Source organism: Gymnoscopelus braueri (genome assembly GCF_963280865.1).
Source record: "Gymnoscopelus braueri genome assembly, chromosome: 1".
Taxonomy (NCBI): domain Eukaryota; kingdom Metazoa; phylum Chordata; class Actinopteri; order Myctophiformes; family Myctophidae; genus Gymnoscopelus; species Gymnoscopelus braueri.
The window spans coordinates 48,563,594-48,584,391 of record NC_137603.1 but is presented as its reverse complement, the minus strand read 5'-3'; the positions used below and the strand labels follow the sequence as shown (position 1 = coordinate 48,584,391).

The window sequence follows — 20,798 nt, the reverse complement described above, 5'->3', positions numbered from 1 at the left end:
TGTCCCATGGGGTTCATTTTAACCCTTTATTACACATATCCTGAACCCAAACCAGAAAATTTAGAAAATAGAAAAGAGCATAACTTTTGAAGGAAACAACCAGAGACAAATAAGATACAAATAAATATCATACAATTTGGACCAAGGAATAAAGTGGTTATTGTTAAGATTCAAGCACATCTTGACTCTATATTAGGCTACAGGACAAAAACAGCACCAAAAAACCTGAGCTGAAATGTTCATATCATATTTCTGTTTTTACTAAATAGTTCTTACCAACTGCATTTTTTACACCCCAAAACATTTTGTTACATCCAAAAAGGGAAACATAGCAAATATCTGGAAGTATACAACATACAAACAAACACATATTCCATACAATTTGGACTGCATTATAATTTGAATTGTTGTTATGGTATTATTAAGCATATCTTGACTCTATTTTAGGGCAAAAAAATAAAAACTGAGCCAACAATGTTCGGATTACATCTATATTTGTCTTTTTTACTAAATACTTGTTGATAGTTTTCTTGCCGACTATTTTCTCATAATCCTTGGAGTGTATATTTAAAGATTGCGTGTGTGTGCGTGTGTGTGAGTGTGAGTACACACGTGTGCGTCCTTGCATTCCCGGTAGGCTACGAAGGCTTACTTTGTGGCTCCTAGAATCTCGACCTAGAGAGAACTTTCAACTATCAGGCTCCTCTCCTGTTGGAACCATCTTCAAGGTTTGGTCCAGGAGGCAGACACTGTTAGTTTAAGAGCAGGCTAGGCTTAAAACGTTCCTTCCATTTGGGGAACAACAGCAGTCTCTAATGTCGTCATAGCCAGTGCAGTGTCACATTTGATTACCTCATTAACAAATGACATGAACTGCCTGGTGAAACTAGCCTGGTAAACCCTCCCTCCGGAAATCTCATTTCTATTTGATTCCAGGAGTGAGTCTGGCCTGATAGCCCATTGTGGGGGTTTCTAGTGGAATTACCAGCTAACCGAGCCTATCAGCGTCGTCGCACATCGTTCTGTGATTGACAGCGACAGTTGGCCAATCAGGTGGCGAGTTCGAGTGAGCCCAAAACACGAACGGCAGCCATCTTTTTCTTGTCCGCTATATTCTCCGCTATTTTTTTACTTCAAAAAGCTCTCTAACTTCTATTTTGAGGCACGGAATTTACTTATAATGTATCGTTTGGATAGAATTTAGTTGTTTAACTTCATATATGTGGTCAATTAATCATGACAAAGCCTATTTAAAAATAAAAATGTAGAGAACCGGTAGGGGTGGGCAGTGACACCCATGTATCCGAATAAGGCAACCCATTTTGGGCATGGCTGTCTCAAAAGTCCTGTTGCGTCACATTAGACTGGTGAACTGCTGATTGGCTGAAGGGGAAAAATTATCATTGGCTGAAGGGGTTGTCAGTCAACGGTATTACTCCCGCCCAACTCCAGCCTGCAGCCAATATTGCAGAATGGGCGATCAGGCCAGACTCACTCCTGGAATCAAATAGAAATGAGATTTCCGGAGGGAGGGTTTACCAGGCTATGGTGAAACATGTTCAACAACTCTTATGAACGTGTGGTGTGGTGAAGTACCGTAAGTAAGTATGTACATTATATTTGTACAGTATATAACACTTCTCACAGAGGGAACTCACAAAGTGCTTTACATACAACAGAAATAAAAACACAGCGTGAAATATTCAAATGATTAAAAACAACAAAAACACTCAAACAAATCTAAGACATTCCACAATGGGTTGTGGTTCATAAAAATGTCCACAGAGGCTGCAGCTCTCAAGACCTGTGGAAGGGCATTCCATACATTTTTGTTTTTGACCTTTTTTTGTCCCGCGGGGAACTCCTCCTCCGTCTCCTCCAGCATAAAAACAACAAAAAAATCTAAGGCATTCCACAAATGCTTGTTTAAACAGTAATGTTTGTAAGTGGTTCTTGAACAATTCCACAGAGGCTGACCTTTTTTCGTTCCAGCTCTCAAGACCTGTGCATACCTTTTTTACCTTTCTTCATCTCGTTGGGGAATGCGGAGGGGGGAGCAGTTAGGGGTTAAGTGTCTTGCTCAGGGACACTTCGAACCTTAGGCTTCCCAGGCGGGCTCTCTAACCATTCAACCATGGCCGCCCAACCTGGTACGAGAAATGACCAATAGACTCTGGACAGCTGACCTTAGGGTCCTGCTGGGCACATAATATTGTTGTGGGATTCACACTGGAAGTCATGGGGCAGCAAATAAAACTCTGTCATATTAATGAAATCAAGACCATCTTTACTGACTGCCATACTTAACAATGCTGCCAACCATTTTCCAAAGCATACACAACTACTACTACTATTATTGCTACTGCTACCAAGTAATGGTGGCAGTAGTTGAGGAAGGAGCTATAGTAGTATTAACAGTATTAGTAATTGTAACAGTAGTAGTAGTAGAGTAGCAGTATCAGTAATCAGTGATTTTGCTAGGTTTTCTATGTAATGGGTCCCGGGACCCACAGGTGGTCATTCAAATGGGTCCCAGAAACATTTTATGGGTCCCCAATAAAATGTTTTTTTTTCCTTCTATCGTTCTCTTTGATCTCCAAGAGTTATAATTATAGCTACATTCATGTATGTTCAAATGATCTGAAAATTAAACAAAATTTGCTTTGGTGCGTGGCTCGCTTTGGAGCGCGGCTCCTGGCTCGCTTTGGTTGTATGCGTCCCGTGGACGCCGTGATGGTTGGTTTAATGCGTCCTTTATTAAAAAGCAGGGCTAGCAGCATCCCTGAGTAATAATTAGTAGTAGCACATTCTGAAATGTGATGATGTGAATCAGTCTCTTATACCCCTCAGTCTCTCATGTCCTCATCGATGAACCACATTGCTATGTAATTCAATTCTAAACAGACCACCATTCTTTTTTTTTATTGGGGATATATGGTGAGTGAGTGCAGGCCAACACATACCACATCAAGTTGCTGGTTAGGGGCCTGTCCTACAGAGAGGTCACACTGGGGGCACGGTGGCACAGTCGGTAGTGCTGTCGCCTCACAGCTAGAAGGTCATGGGTTCGATTCCCGCAGGGGACGCTGTGGGCGCTGGGGGCGTGTTCTCTCCTCTGCGTCATCAGTGCCCATACCCTAAGTGGGGTTGGTGAAAGGGCCTTTCTGTGTGGAGTTTGCGTGTTCTCCCCGTGTCTCCTAGGGTAGGTACCCTCACAAAAACATGCAGTAATCCTGGTCACTATACTGCCTCCCCCTGGCCGGCCAGGGCGCCTGATGGAGGGGAAGGGAACTGGTTGGAATAACGTGTTCCTTCCACGCGCTACGTCCAACCAGGGAAACTCTCCCCTGTCAGGTGACAAGAAGGTCAGTTGGCTCTCATGCATTGAAGGAGGCATGAGCTCGGCCCTGGCCTCCCTAGGTTGGCAGAGGGAAGGTAGTGCCCAGGATTACATAGACAATTGGCACTGGGTGTAAAAAATAGGGTTACAAAATCGTGGGATAAAAATTTAAATAAAAAAAAAGAAAAAGAGAGGTCACACTGTAGGGCAGTGGTTCACAAATGCTGTGAGACAAGTCCTGGTGTGCCTTGGGATTTTGGGACAACCAAACATTATTTTTTCAACGAAAGTTAGGGGTTCAGTGTCTTGCTTAAGGACACTTCGACACTAACCCAGGGGGAGCCAGGGGTTGAACCGGGAACCTTCTGTTTTCCCAAGTGGTCGCTCTACCTCCTGAGCTGCTGCCGCCCCATTACAATGTTACCCATTAGCTGGAATTATAATAATAGTAATAGTAATAATAATAAATAATAATTTGGTCCACACTCCTTTGTGGTATTTGTCTCTGTATATTTCAATATACAGTGAAATGTGGTACAACAACACATCCTAACTATCAGGAGCAGTGGGCGCTATGGGGACAGCGCCTCTGGAGCAGTTAGCGGTTAATTGTCTTGCTTAGGGACACTTCGACATGCAGACCGGGGCGAACCAGGGACATTCTTTTTCCCAGGAATAGGATCAAATCCCATCAGAGACTCCCCTTGTGTGTCTCCCATGCACCGTCTCTCCCTTAAACTGACACTCAGCCTGAATTTACATGTTGTTTCACTTCATTAATCAGTCTGAAAGTGCTCCCATTGCAGCCGCTTTCCAAGATGGCCGTTGCCAAAGACGGAGTCCTCAACGATTAGTTCCCCTAACCAATATCAATAGTAAAGCATTTTTAAATCGTTGTCAAGCCACCGGTCAGCTAACCTGCTAATGAACTAACTCTAGCTCTAGTAACAGAATTTGAAAAGTCACCGATTTAGGGTGTAACACTGAACTCTGTGATTAATTTCCTATTTCAGTAGAATGTGGGTTTGAATAGCCAGACACTCAGCCTGAATTTCAATTTTGTTTCACTTCATTATTCCTTGGTGTCTTTTCAAAACGGCTTCAATAGCAACATCAATTATATCTGCTAATGTTACTGCCACCATTGTTGTTTTGAACTGTCTGCTAATTGCCATGCAATGTTTCCCTCTCAGCTTTCCTAATGTCTGTATTAACAAATAAAAATATACGTCTTTCTTTGCCTTTTAAAAAGAGAGAGAAGAGCATAATATGGACTTCATGGTTTCCCATGAAAACTGTTTGGCCCGAAGTGCTTTCATTCTGATCTGCTTTCCTCTAGAACACGTGGGTTTCATAATCATGTTCATGCTTGTGGCTTTGAAGCTGTAATTCCTCAATAGTATTCTGTCACAGTGATTACCACCACTTTCTCCCGCTGGCACCGAGTCATATACTAACTATATTTATATACAGAGAGAGAGAGAGAGATGACTCATAGCTTTGATGTTATATAACAGTCTGTCACGACTTTACTTTGTTGTGTTCTCAATTGTCTCTTCAAGTTGCCTAAAAACTGGAGTAGATAATATATACAGTAAGCAAACGGACAAAAAGCTGAGTGCAAGACGTTCGGGAGAGAAGATTAAGGTTGAATTTGATCCTAGACTTGCAGAAAAATAGGGTCTTAACCACTATTACACCACGTGGGAGGTGGAGTTCTTAACCCCAGACCACACCATGGGTCTTCAACAGGGGGTCCGGGACCCCTAGGGGGTCCTCAGTTTCTTTGTGTGATTGGAATTTCTTCTTTTTTCATTAACCACTTGTACCCTAGAATCCCTATTCTGAGGGGAACATTTGCCAAAAATAGCAGATCTACAAGCTCACAGCGTGTTGTGCTGCGATGCGTTGTGAGCTTGTAGATCAGCTATTTAGTTAGAGACAATACACATTAACACGACTCCAACATATTAATAGAAAAGTTTGTGTGTAAACAAACACTGTCTAACAAGTCTATGAAGCTATTTATGAAATCTATGAAAAAGTTGAATATGCAACATAATTGTATACAATATGTAGTGGGGGTCCCTGCTTCATCTCTCTCTCAGCTAAGGCGGCCCTTGGCCTGAAAAACATTCACTACACCATGAGTCTCAGATGCACAACATTATGCTTCCAACAAAGTAAGAATTACCTGCTTGTTGGCAGTCCAATCTCAGCAATGGGTGTTCCAGTTGGCAGAAGGCCTGGCCTGTGGACCTTTGTACTGGCACTTTACTGGGGCCAGTGTCCACTAAAGAGGTTAGAGAAACATCCGTGTGACTGGATGTTCACTCGTTTGACCCCCAGACTGTGTGCGGAACGTAAGTCGAGGCATGTTTATTTAATTAAGAAGGAGCTGTGTAGTACGAAAATAAGAAGTGAGCAAAGTGCTATACATCCAACTAAGACGAGGACAAGACTATTCCAGTGTCATACCAAATGTCATAGTATTATCAATACTTGCACACTGGCATGTATTCATTCCATTAGCTGCAGTTTTTATGATTACATCACATTACACATTACCTCACATCAGCCGTTAAGCCTTTAGATGACGGCAAACCCACAAAAATGGGTTTAGTTCCCCTTTTAAACAACTACCAACTGGATGCAGAGCCAGACACTTACAACTGCTCCAGTGGCGTTGTCTCACAGTAAAAGACAGTGGCGTGTCCAGGGGCTGGCCTAAGGTGGCACGTGCCACCCCTGTAATCTGACTGAGAACCCCAGGTGCCACCCATTATCCTAAAGTATGATTGGCTATCTGCCCAGTCAGAAGGTATTTAATTTAATTTATCTTAAAATTAAATAAAATACTCTCTAATGTGTAATTAGATATGGGTAGTTAATTAACGCATGTGTGGGCGCATGTGCGTGCTCATGCTTGTACTTACAGTAAGTCAGTGCTCCACCTGCGCCGCTAGGGTAAGTCAGTGCACCACCTGGGGTGGACAAAAGAAAGTCTGGAAACACCACTGGTAAAAGACTGTGTTTGCACTGGGCAGCTCTCAGGTGTGTGCAACTCTATCAATATTAAGCAGGGGTGTGACTATAAAAAGAACCTCTATGTTCTATGTCAACTTTCCCTGGATAAATAAACTGAGAAAAGCTATAACACTTTTCAGCCACAGGAATGTATGCTTTCCATTGCTAAGAATTGATTTCATCCATCTAACTAACTCTTATAATTGTATAGCTAACACCGGAAAAAGTTACATTTGATAAACGGCACCAACAACCTGTACTAAAATAAACCCTTTTCATTAAAAAATACAGTACATTTTGAAAAGGTTGTGCAACTTGTGCATATTCTGAAATACATTTTCTTTATTTTGTTTCCCCCACATGGGGATCCAAGCAGTCCATTATACTTTCACAAAAGTATATCTTGTGAGTTCCCAAAAATAAATTATGAATTAAGCGCTATTTAAAAAAAACTTGTGAAATATAGAAAAAACTGTTTAAAAAATAGTAAGCTCACGTCAACGTATATAATACGTTTATATAGATCTGTGTTTTTCATAATTTCTTTTATTTCAGATTTTCTTTGTAGGAAAGGTAAAACAAAAACAACAAACTGATATTTACACGCGACTCGCGACCCATAAAAACGTGTCCACCACCCAAAATGAGTGTGGACCCTACGTTTGGGAACCAGTGCCCCCCCTGCCCTACAGTGAGAGCAGGGCTTCACTTTGCAACTCTACCCTCAGATCAGTAAATCTCTGGTGAATTGTGTTGTTGGGCCTCCATTAAGGACAAAGGCAGTGATTAGTTTAGTATTCTAGTGTGGAGTGGCCCTTACATGCAGGGGCCCCGTCACTCTCCCTGATTTACCTGCTGCTGTCACAGCCTCAAAGACCATCCACACACCTCCTTCCTTCCTGTCCTGACAGAGAGAGAGGGTGGAGGGGTAGGGGGGATTGGGGGCTCCGAGAAAGAGAGGGAACGGAAATGCACATTACACCCTCTCAACCAGGCTACTACTATAAAACAGTGTGTGGGCGGTGTGGGAGTGGTGTGTAAACGCTTGTGTGTGTGTGTGTGTGTGTGTGTGTGTGTGTGTGGTGGCGGCGGGAGAGGGCGGCAGGCGGGGGGGATCACAGAGCTGTGCCCGGTGCCACCAAAACCCTTCTGCCAAAAATTCAGTAGCTGTTTCCTCCCCCTCCTCTTCCTCCTCCCCTGGGTCTCCAAAAGGTCTGTCTTGCTGCCTGCTTGCCTGTCTGTCTGTCTGCCTGTCTCTCTGTCTTTCTGTGGGGATGTGCGGCTCAGTCAGTGCAGACTGAGTGGTTAACCCGTTAAAACTGGGAAAGCGTCACTGTCATTTTAGTTAATATAGCATTAGCATCATAATCATTTTAACCACTTTAACCATTATTGCTTTGGCTATTCAGAAATAGCAGATCTACAAGCTCATAGCGCATCACTGCGTGCCGCGATGAGCTATGAGCTTGTAGATCTACTATTTTTGAAAAATCGTGAGAATTTGTGCAAATCTTGAATAGATATAACTTTTTGGGTCCTTGACATGAAAAGGTTTGAGCACCACTGATGTAGCAGTATAGGTTTTTCAGAAAAAGTATCATTCACCTCAGTCATGTCAACGAAACCTTTTTGAAGTGAACTGACAGAGGTCCTCAGAGGGAGAGAAGAGACAATGAGAGAGAGAGAGAGAGAGATTGAATTAGACTGCAGTTGCATAAGAACAGACCACAAGACCCATGACATGTATGTTGCATGTGACATTGACGCAGACGCACACATGCATGCACACACTCAAACAAACACATGTTCTCATCTGTCTGTCTGTCAGATGGAACAGATGGATGGAGAGTGTGACAACAACCTCCTCTGTCCTAGAGTGACAAATAGCAGGAAAATATAATAAAATCTACCTCTATGTGCAACATGTTCCTTCCTAGACTCTGTTGGCGCACAGTCTCATTTCATTGACTCACTATGGCAGTCTGCAGTTGTGTTCTTTCTTTTTTTTTAAATGAAAGCAGTAAACATACAGTGAGCACGTGGCGAGTCCAGCCTCCTTCAAGCAGCAGACACAACAATACTTTGGACCAATCGCATTGCTCCCTTTCGCCCTACCCCTTTATGATGAGAGCGTGCGTGCGTGTGTGTACTGTGGATACCATTAGTAAGAGAGACGTGGTCCATGCTGCCAGAGTGTACATGCTGTAGTGATTAGGGGCCCTGACCAGGGCCGAAGCCCGGGTTTAAAAATACTGGGGTCATAACTACCCCACCCCTCAGCCCCCACCACACCTTACTCTCAAAAGCTACTACAAGCTGGAGTTGTAATAACTAGCCCAAAGCATACAACTAATGAGCGTTTACTTACAAATATTGGTCATGTTTTTGTTTATTTAACTGGGGCCATGCAGAACATAACTGTTGGGCCAGCAACTAAGTATAAATTTGTGTTAAATATGAATACAAAGATTGAAATAAATTAGAAATTACTGTTATGCTTTCTTATATACAAAAATAAATATGCATATGTGCATATGTATGTATGTATGTATGTATGTATGTATGTATGTATGTATGTATGTATGTATGTATGTATGTATGTATGTATGTATGTATGTATGTATGTATGTATGTATGTATGTATGTATGTATGTATGTATGTATGTATGTATGTATGTATGTATGTATGTATGTATGTATGTATGTATGTATGTATGTATGTATGTATGTATGTATGTATGTATGTATGTATGTATGTATGTATGTATGTATGTATGTATGTATGTATGTATGTATGTATGTATGTATGTATGTATGTATGTATGTATGTATGTATGTATGTATGTATGTATGTATGTATGTATGTATGTATGTATGTATGTATGTATGTATGTATGTATGTATGTATGTATGTATGTATGTATGTATGTATGTATGTATGTATGTATGTATGTATGTATGTATGTATGTATGTATGTATGTATGTATGTATGTATGTATGTATGTATGTATGTATGTATGTATGTATGTATGTATGTATGTATGTATGTATGTATGTACATACACATACACATACACATACACATACACATACACATACACATACACATACACATACACATACACATACAGTGCTGGCTTTGTCGTTGGAGCTAAACAGGATGGTGTGGAGGTGAGCACAATGAGGAAGCTGGTGGCCATCATGGCTAACCGTTTCCATCCGACACACATTCATCCTTCCAGCACTGACAGACTGGGTCAGTCCTTTGGGTTGAGAACCACTGTAATAGGAGAAGCCCCCTGTAGCAATGTGGTTGGTACTGTGTGTTCTGTACACAAACGGATAAGGGTAAATTCCTTATCTGTTGCTCTTTGTGTTTTATTTGGCCACACACACACACACACACACACACACACACACACACACACACACACACACACACACACACACACACACACACAGTACACAAACACAATGAACATAAACATAGAAAGCTAGTGTGCAAAAAAGAAAAAGACCCTTGAGCCCAGCTGTGCTGCTGGGTCTGCTGCTTCCCATGTGTTTACAGTCGTAAGTTCTGCACCCTCCAAGTCTAGACCAGTGATTCTCTACCTTTTTCATTTCAAGGACCGAGTTTGATATGCATTAGAACACCCCTTCCCCCCTATACAATGTTTTATCTCTGGGACCCCAATCTACACTGTAATCATAATCAAAATAGTTTTTTTTCAAGCTCCATCATTCATAGTTTTCAAAGGGGGGAGGGTGGGAGAGCAAGGAAAAAAACGCAAAAGAAAAGTCAAAGATCTCTATCTTTATATACTGTTTACACATAGCATAAAAAGACAGGTGCATAGTGGCAATGCATCTGTAGCGCCACATAAAATCAATCCTTAATTTAACTGTGAGATTTACAAATGGAACCAAATGGACCCCTCCATTTGTATACTCCCAGAGTTACAGACCCGTAAGAGCCAATTTGGACCCCTGGTGGTCCCCGGACCCAACATTGAGAAACGTCTCTCTCTGCCAGTGTCTTCACTGTGTGTGAATGGGCAACATCCCAGGCCTAGCGTTCTACTATAAAAGGAGAATGTAATTGAAACACCTGCCACTCAATTAACCTTGGCACTGCTCCCATTAGTCACTCCCCCTTCCTCCACCCATAGCAGAGGCCAAATCACACCTCCCTAGTCCTACCACACCCCCACAATGTAATGTCCTCAATGTTAGTTATGGACATGAGCACGGCCCAGACAGACTCTGTCACACACTCTCTCACTCTGTGTGTGTGTGTGTGTGTGTGTGTGTGTGTGTGTGTGTGTGTGTGTGTGTGTGTGTGTGTGTGTGTGTGTGTGTGTGTGTGTGTGTGTGTGTGTGTGTGTGTGTGTGTGTGTGTGTGTGTGTGTGTGTGTGTGTGTGTGTGTGTGTGTCCGTCTATCACTCAAAGTAGAGGTCTAATGACAAGGTGTTGTAAAACCAACTGTACAGACCAGTAGACCCTGTGTGGGCTGTATGAATGTATGTCATTATGGCTACAGTATATACGTCATAGAAACTGTGAACTTTCAACTGCCATCAAAACTCATCATACAGTCACATCCTACCTGTTGCTCTAGCAATGTGAATCAACTCCACCGCAGATTTCACACAATGCTGAAGCTTTGATCTGAACATCATTAGCATTTTGTTGAATGTTGTCAGTCATCCCTGTCGGCATTGGGCATGTCATTATAGGTGGAAATGTTTTTGTTTTATTTTTTTACTTAAAAAATTTTTTGCTTTTGAAGATTTATATTTTGAGGTTCTTCTGAGTAATGTTATGCAGAGAATAATGAATTACACATGTTAAAGCTCCTTACACACCGGGGCGTTTTTTTCATGCGAATAATACGTATTTTTTAAAAACCTAATAATGTCAATGCAAGCTTCCACGGAGCGAAAAAGCGACGCGAAAAAGCGTCTTTTAATTATTCGTAACGAGTCTGAATTTTGCGTATATTCGCATAATCGCTGGTGTGTAATGACCTTAAGGCTGACCCATGTCAAGACAAATTTGTTTCTTACTCTGTGTGTGTGTGTGTGTGTGTGCGTGTGCGTCAGTGTTTCTGACCTGGGTCAACTGTTCCAGTGTGCGCTGGGCCACCAGGATTCAGGACGTGTTCACTGTGGCAAAGTTAATGGCTCTGTGTCTCATCATACTAGTGGGACTGGTTCAGATCTGTAGAGGTAAACTACACACACACACACAGACATAACATGAATAACAAAAGGCAAGATACATTCTGAATACGTGGGAGAAAGGTTTTATGCACAACAAATAATAATGGTTGATTTTGATCAACTCAATTGATCACATAAATTGCCCAATCTGATCACTTGGCAGATCAAAAAGAGGTGGTTGGAAACCCCTGGGCTGTACTATAAGTACACTATGCTAATACACAATAATACACAAAAACTAAGACATTGTTGAGTGTAGTTGGTTTGCATGGGGCATAAAACTATATGGATCATATAACAATATGAATGCTGATCTAAAGAATGGTCTGTAATTAAGCAAAATACAGTATTATTCAAATACAACTAGTAACCTATTGACAATGTTGCCACCTGCTGGTTATTAGTAGTCATTACACAGAGGTGAAAAAAGGGACCTGAGAATCAAATCACTTCTCATGATAAAATAAAGTTTTGCTTAGTCTTGTTAGTGGACCAACCTCTACTAGTTTTGTTACTATGATGTTTAATTAAAATTAACAAGGTTTACAATCTGTCTGTCTGTCTGTCTATCCATCCAGGTTACTATGATGTTTAATTAAAATTAACAATGTTTATAATCTGTCTGTCTGTCCGTCCGTCCGTCCATCCATCCAGGTTACTATGATGCATTGCGTCCCAGTGTAGCGTTCCAGTTCAGTACTGATCCGTCAGTACCAGAGATCGCTCTGGCCTTCCTACAGGCCTCCTTCGCCTTCAGCGGCTGGAACTTCTTAAACTACGTTACCGAGGAGGTGGTAGAACCCAGGAAGTAAGAACATTGCGCGCACACACACACACACACACACTCAAATCTTGTATGGGGGTCCCTGGCACAAAATATTTTCAGACGGTGATCCGCAGCCAAATACATATTCATTTGGGGGATCTTTGAGAACCACTGTCTCATATGATATGTCATTATGATATTGTACTGTATGTTATATAATGTGATGTGATGTGATGTTATTTTGTCCAGGAACCTACCTCGTGCCATCTATATCTCCATCCCCTTGGTAACACTGGTTTATACACTGACCAACATCGCCTACTTCTCCTCCATGACCCCAGAGGAACTGCTGGCATCTAATGCAGTAGCTGTGGTCTGTATCTGTCTGTCTGTCTGTCTGTCTGTGATGTTGATCAGGCATTGGTAGATTAGTAACTGTGTTTTGTCATTGGTTATGTACTGTATATATTATTATTATTATTTATTTTTATTATTATTATTACAGACATTTGGAGAGAAGTTACTTGGAATGTTCAAGTGGGTGATGCCCATCTCAGTGGCTCTATCTACCTTCGGAGGCATCAATGGATACCTGTTCACCTCTTCCAGGTAACTAACACACACACACACACACACACACACACACACACACACACACACACACACACACACACACACACACACACTGGCACAGATACTAAACACATTTGTTATAATTTGAACCCTAGCATGTACTGTACGTGTGTGTGCTTGTGTTGTCAGGTTGTGTTTTTCAGGGGCTAGAGAAGGACACTTGCCCCAGCTGTTGGCCATGATCCACCTCAAGAACTGCACCCCCATCCCCGCCCTGCTGGTCTGTGTGAGTACTGCACCAACCAGGCAACTAAAGTAATCTCACAAGAAGGAGAGTGGTTCTGCAGTCCTGACTGGGGGTGGGGTGGGGTGCGGTGGGGAGGGCAATCACCCATCACCCAAGGCACAGGTGTAGTCTCGCATTGCCAGACGATCGGGTTGATGGTTTACTTACTTTTCTCTCTTTAAAAAAACAACAACCTTTGGGTTTGTCTCTCTGTCTCCACACAGTGCTCAGCAACTATACTGATCCTGTGTATAGGAGAAACTCACGAACTGATCAACTATGTGTCTTTTATCAACTACTTGTCATACGGAGTCACCATCGCCGGCCTGCTCTACCTCCGTTACAAAAAACCCGACATGATGCGACCCATTAAGGTAACTGTGTGTGTGTGTGTGTGTGTGTGTGTGTGTGCGGATGGGCTTTTTCGTCACCCTAATCCGTGTGTACACATTCATTATCCATCCGTCATCGAAAATAAATAATTATATTATCCCGCATTATATTAGACCGCACCGACCGCATCATCCGCATGTCAAATAATTATTATTTCCCTGACGTTCGTTTTCTTAGTTTTGCACAGAAATGCATGGTTTTACAGATGATTGGGACGTCCCTCCGTCTTTTTTTTTCCGTGGCGTGCAGCGCTTACCTACGGAGGCCGTTCTAACTGTACTGTAGGCAATTGGATTCTATAAGGATACGTACTTGTACAAACAATTCCACTGTTGAGATCACCGATGTAGTGACTGTATACATAATATCCATGGTAACAGCGCTCTGTCTTCCATCACTTTCTCACATCGCAATTTTTCATAAGATATATCCAGCACTTGACTCGTTGTCGGCAGGGTTAACAACTTCACTAAATCACTCCAACGCCAAACTTTTATTCCTCCCTACTTTTTTATTTTGTTTTAAATCTGTTAAGTTTCTCTCTCACTCTCACTTTAGCTGCCTTTGCGTCCACTGGTCCACTGTTGTTGTTTGGAAGTTGAAGGACCCCAGATGCCAGCAAAGCACGTGTAGTAGGCGGCTAATTTGTGCCTGATAGAAAATGACTTCATATTAAAATACTACAAGCGCACGCACACCGAGATTTGGTCTATAATAGGCCTATAGATATATGTCATTAATTTATTTTCCGCATTATTTCACCCGTGGGTTATCCAATATGAATTAATAATTATATTTGACCCAAATCCACCCAAACTGCGGTTATCCGCGGCTAAAACCGAGACCATGCATCTCTAATGTGTGTGCATTCTTTCAGTAGTTTTGCTACTTTTGATGCTTGTGTGTGACGCAGTAGTATGATGAAGGGCCTGACAGCAACGATTTATAAAGCCCCGTCCTTCTCCTTCTCCTTATCTTCTCTGTTTTTAAGGTGAACCTGTTGATTCCAATCAGCTACATGCTGTTCTGGGCCGTTCTGCTGGGGTTCAGTATGTACTCTGAGCCTGTGGTGTGTGGCCTGGGTATGGTCATCATGCTGACTGGTGTACCTGTCTATTTCCTGGGAGTATATTGGCAAAACAAACCCAAATGGGTCTACAGGGTGGTCGGTGAGTAAAACTTTATTATCCATTGCCTGTAGCTCCATTTCTGCGTTTTGGTTAACTATCGCTTTACCGAGTTCAAAGGGATGCAACGCAAACCTGTTGGCCTGCCATTAGTCTCACGTAGCCAGACAACTATTCCACGATCTCCACTACATTTTATTTTTAAATTATTTTTAAGCAGCAAGCTATATATGCTTAGATGTTTTTTATTTATATTAGGATAAATGTGCACAACTGTAAAGACGAAACGGAAGTGGGGAGGAGGCTTCACATCCGCTTTATATTTTACTCATGATCAGAGCTTCCGTGTCCCAGACTGTATGTCCCAGGTAGCATTTGACAATTGTGAGAGGCAACAGTCTGGCCACGCGAGACTAGCCTGCCATTGACAGTAAACATTAAAAACAGAATTGCGTTTCCACAGCAAGGCCCTGAAGAAGGCAGCATTGCTGTCTAAATGTTTTATTTTTTGTCCTATTATTTCACAATGTTTTTAAACAAATTTATTTTCCAGAGAAACTACCCGGAAAACCCATATTTCTCTTACAAAAATCATGTATTTTTTAACATCAGTATGTTCTCTTATCCTCTTTTCAATAGGCCTACAATATCAAATTAAATAATTGTAAAATAATAAATTTAAATATATTTTGTCTTAAAATTTAATAAATGAATTTTAAAACATATATCCCAGATGAAATAAAGAAATGATAAAGAAATTCTCTTAAAATAAACAAACTAAGGCTTAGTCTTTGTTCCAAGCTTGGGATTTACATGTTTAAAGGAAGCATGTCTATGCTACATTCTCAGCACACAAAACAACACATTTATGTAATAAGGGAAACTTACAACTAATAGGCAAATGAAAACTGCTTATCTGGAGCGACTCAGTGCGGCCGCAGAGTTCAATGAACTAATAATCTAATAATTTAACAATCAGACCGCTGACATCGTCAAACTCCTTTCACTGCTGTTTTTCAGATATATAGCGAATTTCATTGATATTAATCAATTCATTTGGAGTGTCTCAGTGCACTGCAGAGTTTAAGTCAGACAGTTGACAATCGTCAGAAGGGGAAGAAGTCCTCTCAGTAAACGGTATAGTTTGGGCCATTCATCAATCAAATAAACATGTTTACATGCGATGCACATTTCCGTCTTTATGCAGCTCTAGCGCCTAGTTGTTTAGATCTCATAGTCTGAGAGGACGTTCGGCCGGGTGAACATAGCCTATTGCACAACTGCCAGTTCAGTGAGTGACAACAGAACGCAGGCAGAAATAGTAGGCGGAGAACAAGGAAGGGAGTCTAACTAGATTGCGCCCTACGTTTTTTATTTCACCGATTTTAAATTGTCACACGTTTGCATCGATTTCTAACTGTCTCGCGATGCATCGTTACATGCCTACCGAAAAGTATATCGCCCATTATAAAATGATAGGTGTGTGTGTGGAAGAGAGGGAGAGAGAGCGCTCTGGCCACTTGCCCGCCGGGCAACCTGAAACTCGCCCAAACGTTTTATTTACTAGTTTGGCAACCTTTTAGTGTCAAACCCTGGTTTCCTTACAAAAATATTAATATTCATCTGTTTGACAGCCTAGAATTAACCCCTCCTCCTCTTGTTGTGTTTCAGAGTTGGTGACGTACGTTGGACAGAAGGTGTGTTATGTAGTTTTCCCTCAGGAGGACCCGTTAGATTCAGAAACCGAGCCGCTAACCGACACCAAACATGACTGAGCGCCTTGTTTCATCTCTTTACCATTTACCCTGGAAGTACTGCTTGGTTTTGTTTTGTTTTGTTTTTTTAGGTGTGGGCAGTACACACCCTTAGTTTTTTTTTTTTGACAAGACAGTCAAAACTTTTTTTTTACATTTATGTTTCAAACTATTGAAACATTGGACAGGCTACAACAACTAGACAAGCACCAGACAAGGCTCCACGTGTCTCCAGCGACAGGAGTGCTTAACCACTACACCATCTGTGGACAACTGCTTTATTTCGGGTCATTTTTCTTTCCTGCGGTGCTGAGATCCAAGCCCCTCAGTCTGAAGGAATTAATCTGTCCATATTTGAGACATTATGGGTCACGTACCCCCAGCCATGTCACACATATTTTGTTTCATTTGTCTGTTTTATTTGACTGCTTGTTGGTCTTCTGTTCTCTGTGATATGCACCTTTCATGTGTCTCGATTAACAATCTAGTTTTTGCTTTATTTTTATAATTGAGCTAAATCTTTGTGCCTTATTGCCTTCCTGAGTGTTGAGAGTTGTGTATGTGAACGTAGGGATGCAACTGTCTATTATTTTCTTAGTGATTATTCTATTGGTTACTTTTTCGATTAATCTAATGATCGAGAAGCACGTTTTTATTTTGTTTTTTTTATACACCAATGAATCGACTTGAAAAAAATCGTAATAGATTTTTATAATCGACTAAATCGATTAGTTTGAATAACCACTTTGTACTTTATACAATACACGAAAGAAATAAATCCCCCCACAGAATCGATTATTTTAATCAAATCAAAATAATTTTAAATAATCGATTAAGTCGATTAGTTCAATTAACTGTTGCACCCCTAATGTGAAGTGTATGTTGTGTGTGATTGTTGGGATAAGGGTGTGTGGGGGGCTATATTGGATTTTGTAACAAGTCTAACCTATGCAGGAGGAGGTACAGTAGGAAAGGGGGATAATTGTGTTTTTTTTGTTTTCTTTTGACAGCACTTAACATCTATTCAACTACTCACAATGTCCTGCCACTGACAGCATCAGGTCTGCTGTCACTGATCAATCTGATGACATTAATATGTTCTGTCTGCCCGGCTGAGCTGGTAGCACACTCTTCTGTACTTCACCACTTACTGCACTTCCCTCATCTGCCGTAGCAATATTACAATCTAACAACTACCTTTTGTGTTCTCTCTGGTTCTAAACAATAAGCTGTTTATCAAAAGACACAAGTCAAGTCAAAACTGTATTGTGCAGCGTCTGTCAAACACAGGAAAAAGCTTCACAGCAATAATCAAATGTTTATATACTGTATACAGTATACATAAATATAAAGAATAATGAAGAAGGCAAGGACATCACTCTAAATTTACTATTTATTGCCACAATAAATAGTGCTGTCCTTGCCTTCTTTAACATTATTAACTCCTTTTAAAGGGATTTTTCACTCAATGAAACATTTGATATCAATAACTCATCCTGTGTTGCCTTGAATTACAGGAGACATTTTCTTTTTGCGCATACCTCCACAATGAACGAAGAATCCAAAAACTGAGAAAATGCTTGATGAATTGAAGTTAACAGCGGCCAATGTTAGTAACAGAAAACGTATATCAAACATCGCAGGCGAGCTACTTGTTTGTGCGTGAGACTGTTTATCCGGAAAAACTATAAGGACTACAATGGAAATAAGCTCTCTAGCTTTTTTGTTTTGACAGATATGTACAAATATATGGTCATGTATATGCATGTTTGTCAATAAAAGCATCAATCAAAAAACAAAAAAAGGTTTGAGTGAAAATACATGTGTTTTGAAAGTACTGATACATGACTCTTGGATTATACTTTATAAGTTGTGTGAGTTTATAAACAAATGTTTTGACATGGTTTGGTTAAACTTGGCCCCTGTTTACTTCAGTTCATGGCTTCAGGCTCAGTTTTTGGATTCTTCGTTCACCATAAGCATGTGAGAAGGAAATAAAATCTCCAGGAATTCAAGGCAGCATGGGGTGAGTAATTGATAGGAAATATTGTGGGTTTGCATTGTACTTTTCTATATACATACGTGTATTGTCTATATAGCATTAGGCATGTTGACTATGCAGCCGTTCTGTAAGGGCAGACTGAAGGCTTCGTTATGAATTGAAGAGGTAGCGCTTTTGATGCGTGAGCAGAGATGTGACACTGTGGAATGGGAAGAATCATACCCAGTAGCTAAGCAACCCCTAGCCCTAGATGGATAAAGTAAATCTGGTGCAGTGGAATGGAGGCTAGGGAGGCCGCTGAGCAGGTGAAAGGTTCCCGGTTTGATTGCCAGTGCAGACAATGCCCAGTGCCCAAATGTGTAGCTGAACTACACCTGAGCCAGCACACCATACCCCTGTGCATACTGTAAGCTCCTGTATTGGAAACTAGCCATACACAGTATAATGCAACAGGAAGTTGCTAGTATTTGTCCTTGTGAAAAGAAGCAATACTCACTCATCATGCACACAAACACTCATTCAAATGCCCACAGATCCCATCAGCATGTTGGAGTAGGGAATAGTGTCCATGGATAGGGGGGAGTAGGGAGTAGAGTCTATGGATAAGAGGGAGTATGGAGTAGTGTCTATAGATAGGAGGGAGTAGGGAGTAGAGTCTATGAATAAGGGGGAGTAGGGAGTAGTGTCTATGGATAGGAGCTATCACTAGTGAGTTGAGGTGGATAGGAGGTATCACTAGTGAGTTGAGGTGGAAGAGCTAGTGCAGTGGTTCCCAAACATGTCCAGGTGTGCCTTTTTGTTTTTTTGAGACATCCACCCATTATTACGGCATTATTTGTTTTAATTCACTATCAGTACTTTGTGTGTACTGTACTCAATTCACAATACAGAGACAAATTATACACCAGAATTTCCCCAAACGTTGTATTTGCCATTAGTAAAAAGCAGAAAAAAAGTGTACAGTGATCAAAATGTTAAGAGTCGCACGGATACTGTATGAATACAGGTGTGCCTTGACATTTCGACTTGCCCTTTGGTGTGCCTTGGGCACAAGAAATGTTTGAAAACCACTGAGCTACCTAGAGGATAGAGGCTAATGTGCACTGGCCAAGAGCTAGGGTTTAGGAGGTAGGGTCTAATGAATAGAACCTGAGGGCTTGGAATTAGGAGTTGGGACTAGGGGTGGATGGACAAGGGATTGGGGCTATGTGGAATAGAGGTTGAGGACAGGGACTAGACGTTGAGACTCAGGACATGTTCTCAAATGGGGGTGGATGAGACTTTTGTCATGGCTGTTAAACAGCAGACTCTTGTTAGAATTAACTTCTCATCCATTCTGTGTGGGACAAAACGACACCATGTTTTACTGTGTAATCTTTAGCATAAGACCTGTTGACATGTAACTGCTGCTGCATGATCACTTGTGTTTGAAGTTGAGCACTTTACTGTCTGATTGGATTCAAACTAGCAACCCTCCATTCACCAGCACAATGTGCATGTGACCAAGAGAGCTGGTCTTATCCAGTCTGCCACTTGAAAAGATACAAGTTCAACTGGTCATTGGAGTGTTCAACTAAGCATTACATTTACATCCACTGGCTGTAAGAAAATCATTAAATAACCATACATGTGGACCAAGGTTAATACTGTTCCATCAATCTTGGTCCACATGAATGTTATTTAAATATTTGGCTTGCAGTGCATCTCACAGAGCTGAAAAAATACATTTCATATATTCTTTAGAATATGTCTAGATATATTATCCAATAACTAGCCACAAAAAATAATTCTTATTAATAATAATAATTTGCTATTGCATACATAGGTATACAATATATGTAATACTATATAAACCTATGAATGCAAGTTTATTCTATATTTTGGCTCCTTTGAAACCTAGTAGAATGTATTGTAAAGTATATGTGATTTGTATTTCTTAAGTGATGCTTCTCTGTTCACTGTTCACTGTGCACACACACACACACACACACACACACACACACACACACACACACACACACACACACACACACACACACACACACACACACACCATCATCCCTGTCCTGTAAATATTCTAATCTGTAAAGATTGTGAACCAGCATCGGGGATTCCTGAGAAAACCCATTCCTCAGACCTGTTGTGATTACATATACATACTGTACGTATGGTGTACCTTTTTTCATTTTTTTTGGTGAACTGGATGTTTTGTAAAAAGAGCTTAAAGATGTAAAAGGATAACAAGATAATAGCTCATTAAATGTAATTCTCAGTTGATTGGAAAAAAAATTATAAACTTTGGTCCT

The 20,798-nt window shown here is 41.1% G+C and overlaps 1 protein-coding gene across 1 annotated transcript in view; it reads left to right on the top strand.

Moving 5' to 3' along the window:
• The window catches only part of slc7a10a (solute carrier family 7 member 10a), a 39,757-nt gene extending 19,314 nt beyond the window's left edge, over positions 1 to 20,443 (top strand). Inside the window, exons 4-11 of the mRNA XM_080419247.1 lie at positions 11,472 to 11,597; positions 12,246 to 12,399; positions 12,607 to 12,730; positions 12,863 to 12,966; positions 13,120 to 13,216; positions 13,441 to 13,590; positions 14,601 to 14,778; positions 16,408 to 20,443. Of these exons, the coding sequence (XP_080275373.1) occupies positions 11,472 to 11,597; positions 12,246 to 12,399; positions 12,607 to 12,730; positions 12,863 to 12,966; positions 13,120 to 13,216; positions 13,441 to 13,590; positions 14,601 to 14,778; positions 16,408 to 16,511 (1,037 nt within the window). The 3' untranslated portion in view covers positions 16,512 to 20,443. The remainder of the gene's footprint in view (positions 1 to 11,471; positions 11,598 to 12,245; positions 12,400 to 12,606; positions 12,731 to 12,862; positions 12,967 to 13,119; positions 13,217 to 13,440; positions 13,591 to 14,600; positions 14,779 to 16,407) is intronic.
• The last annotated feature ends 355 nt before the right edge of the window (positions 20,444 to 20,798 follow it).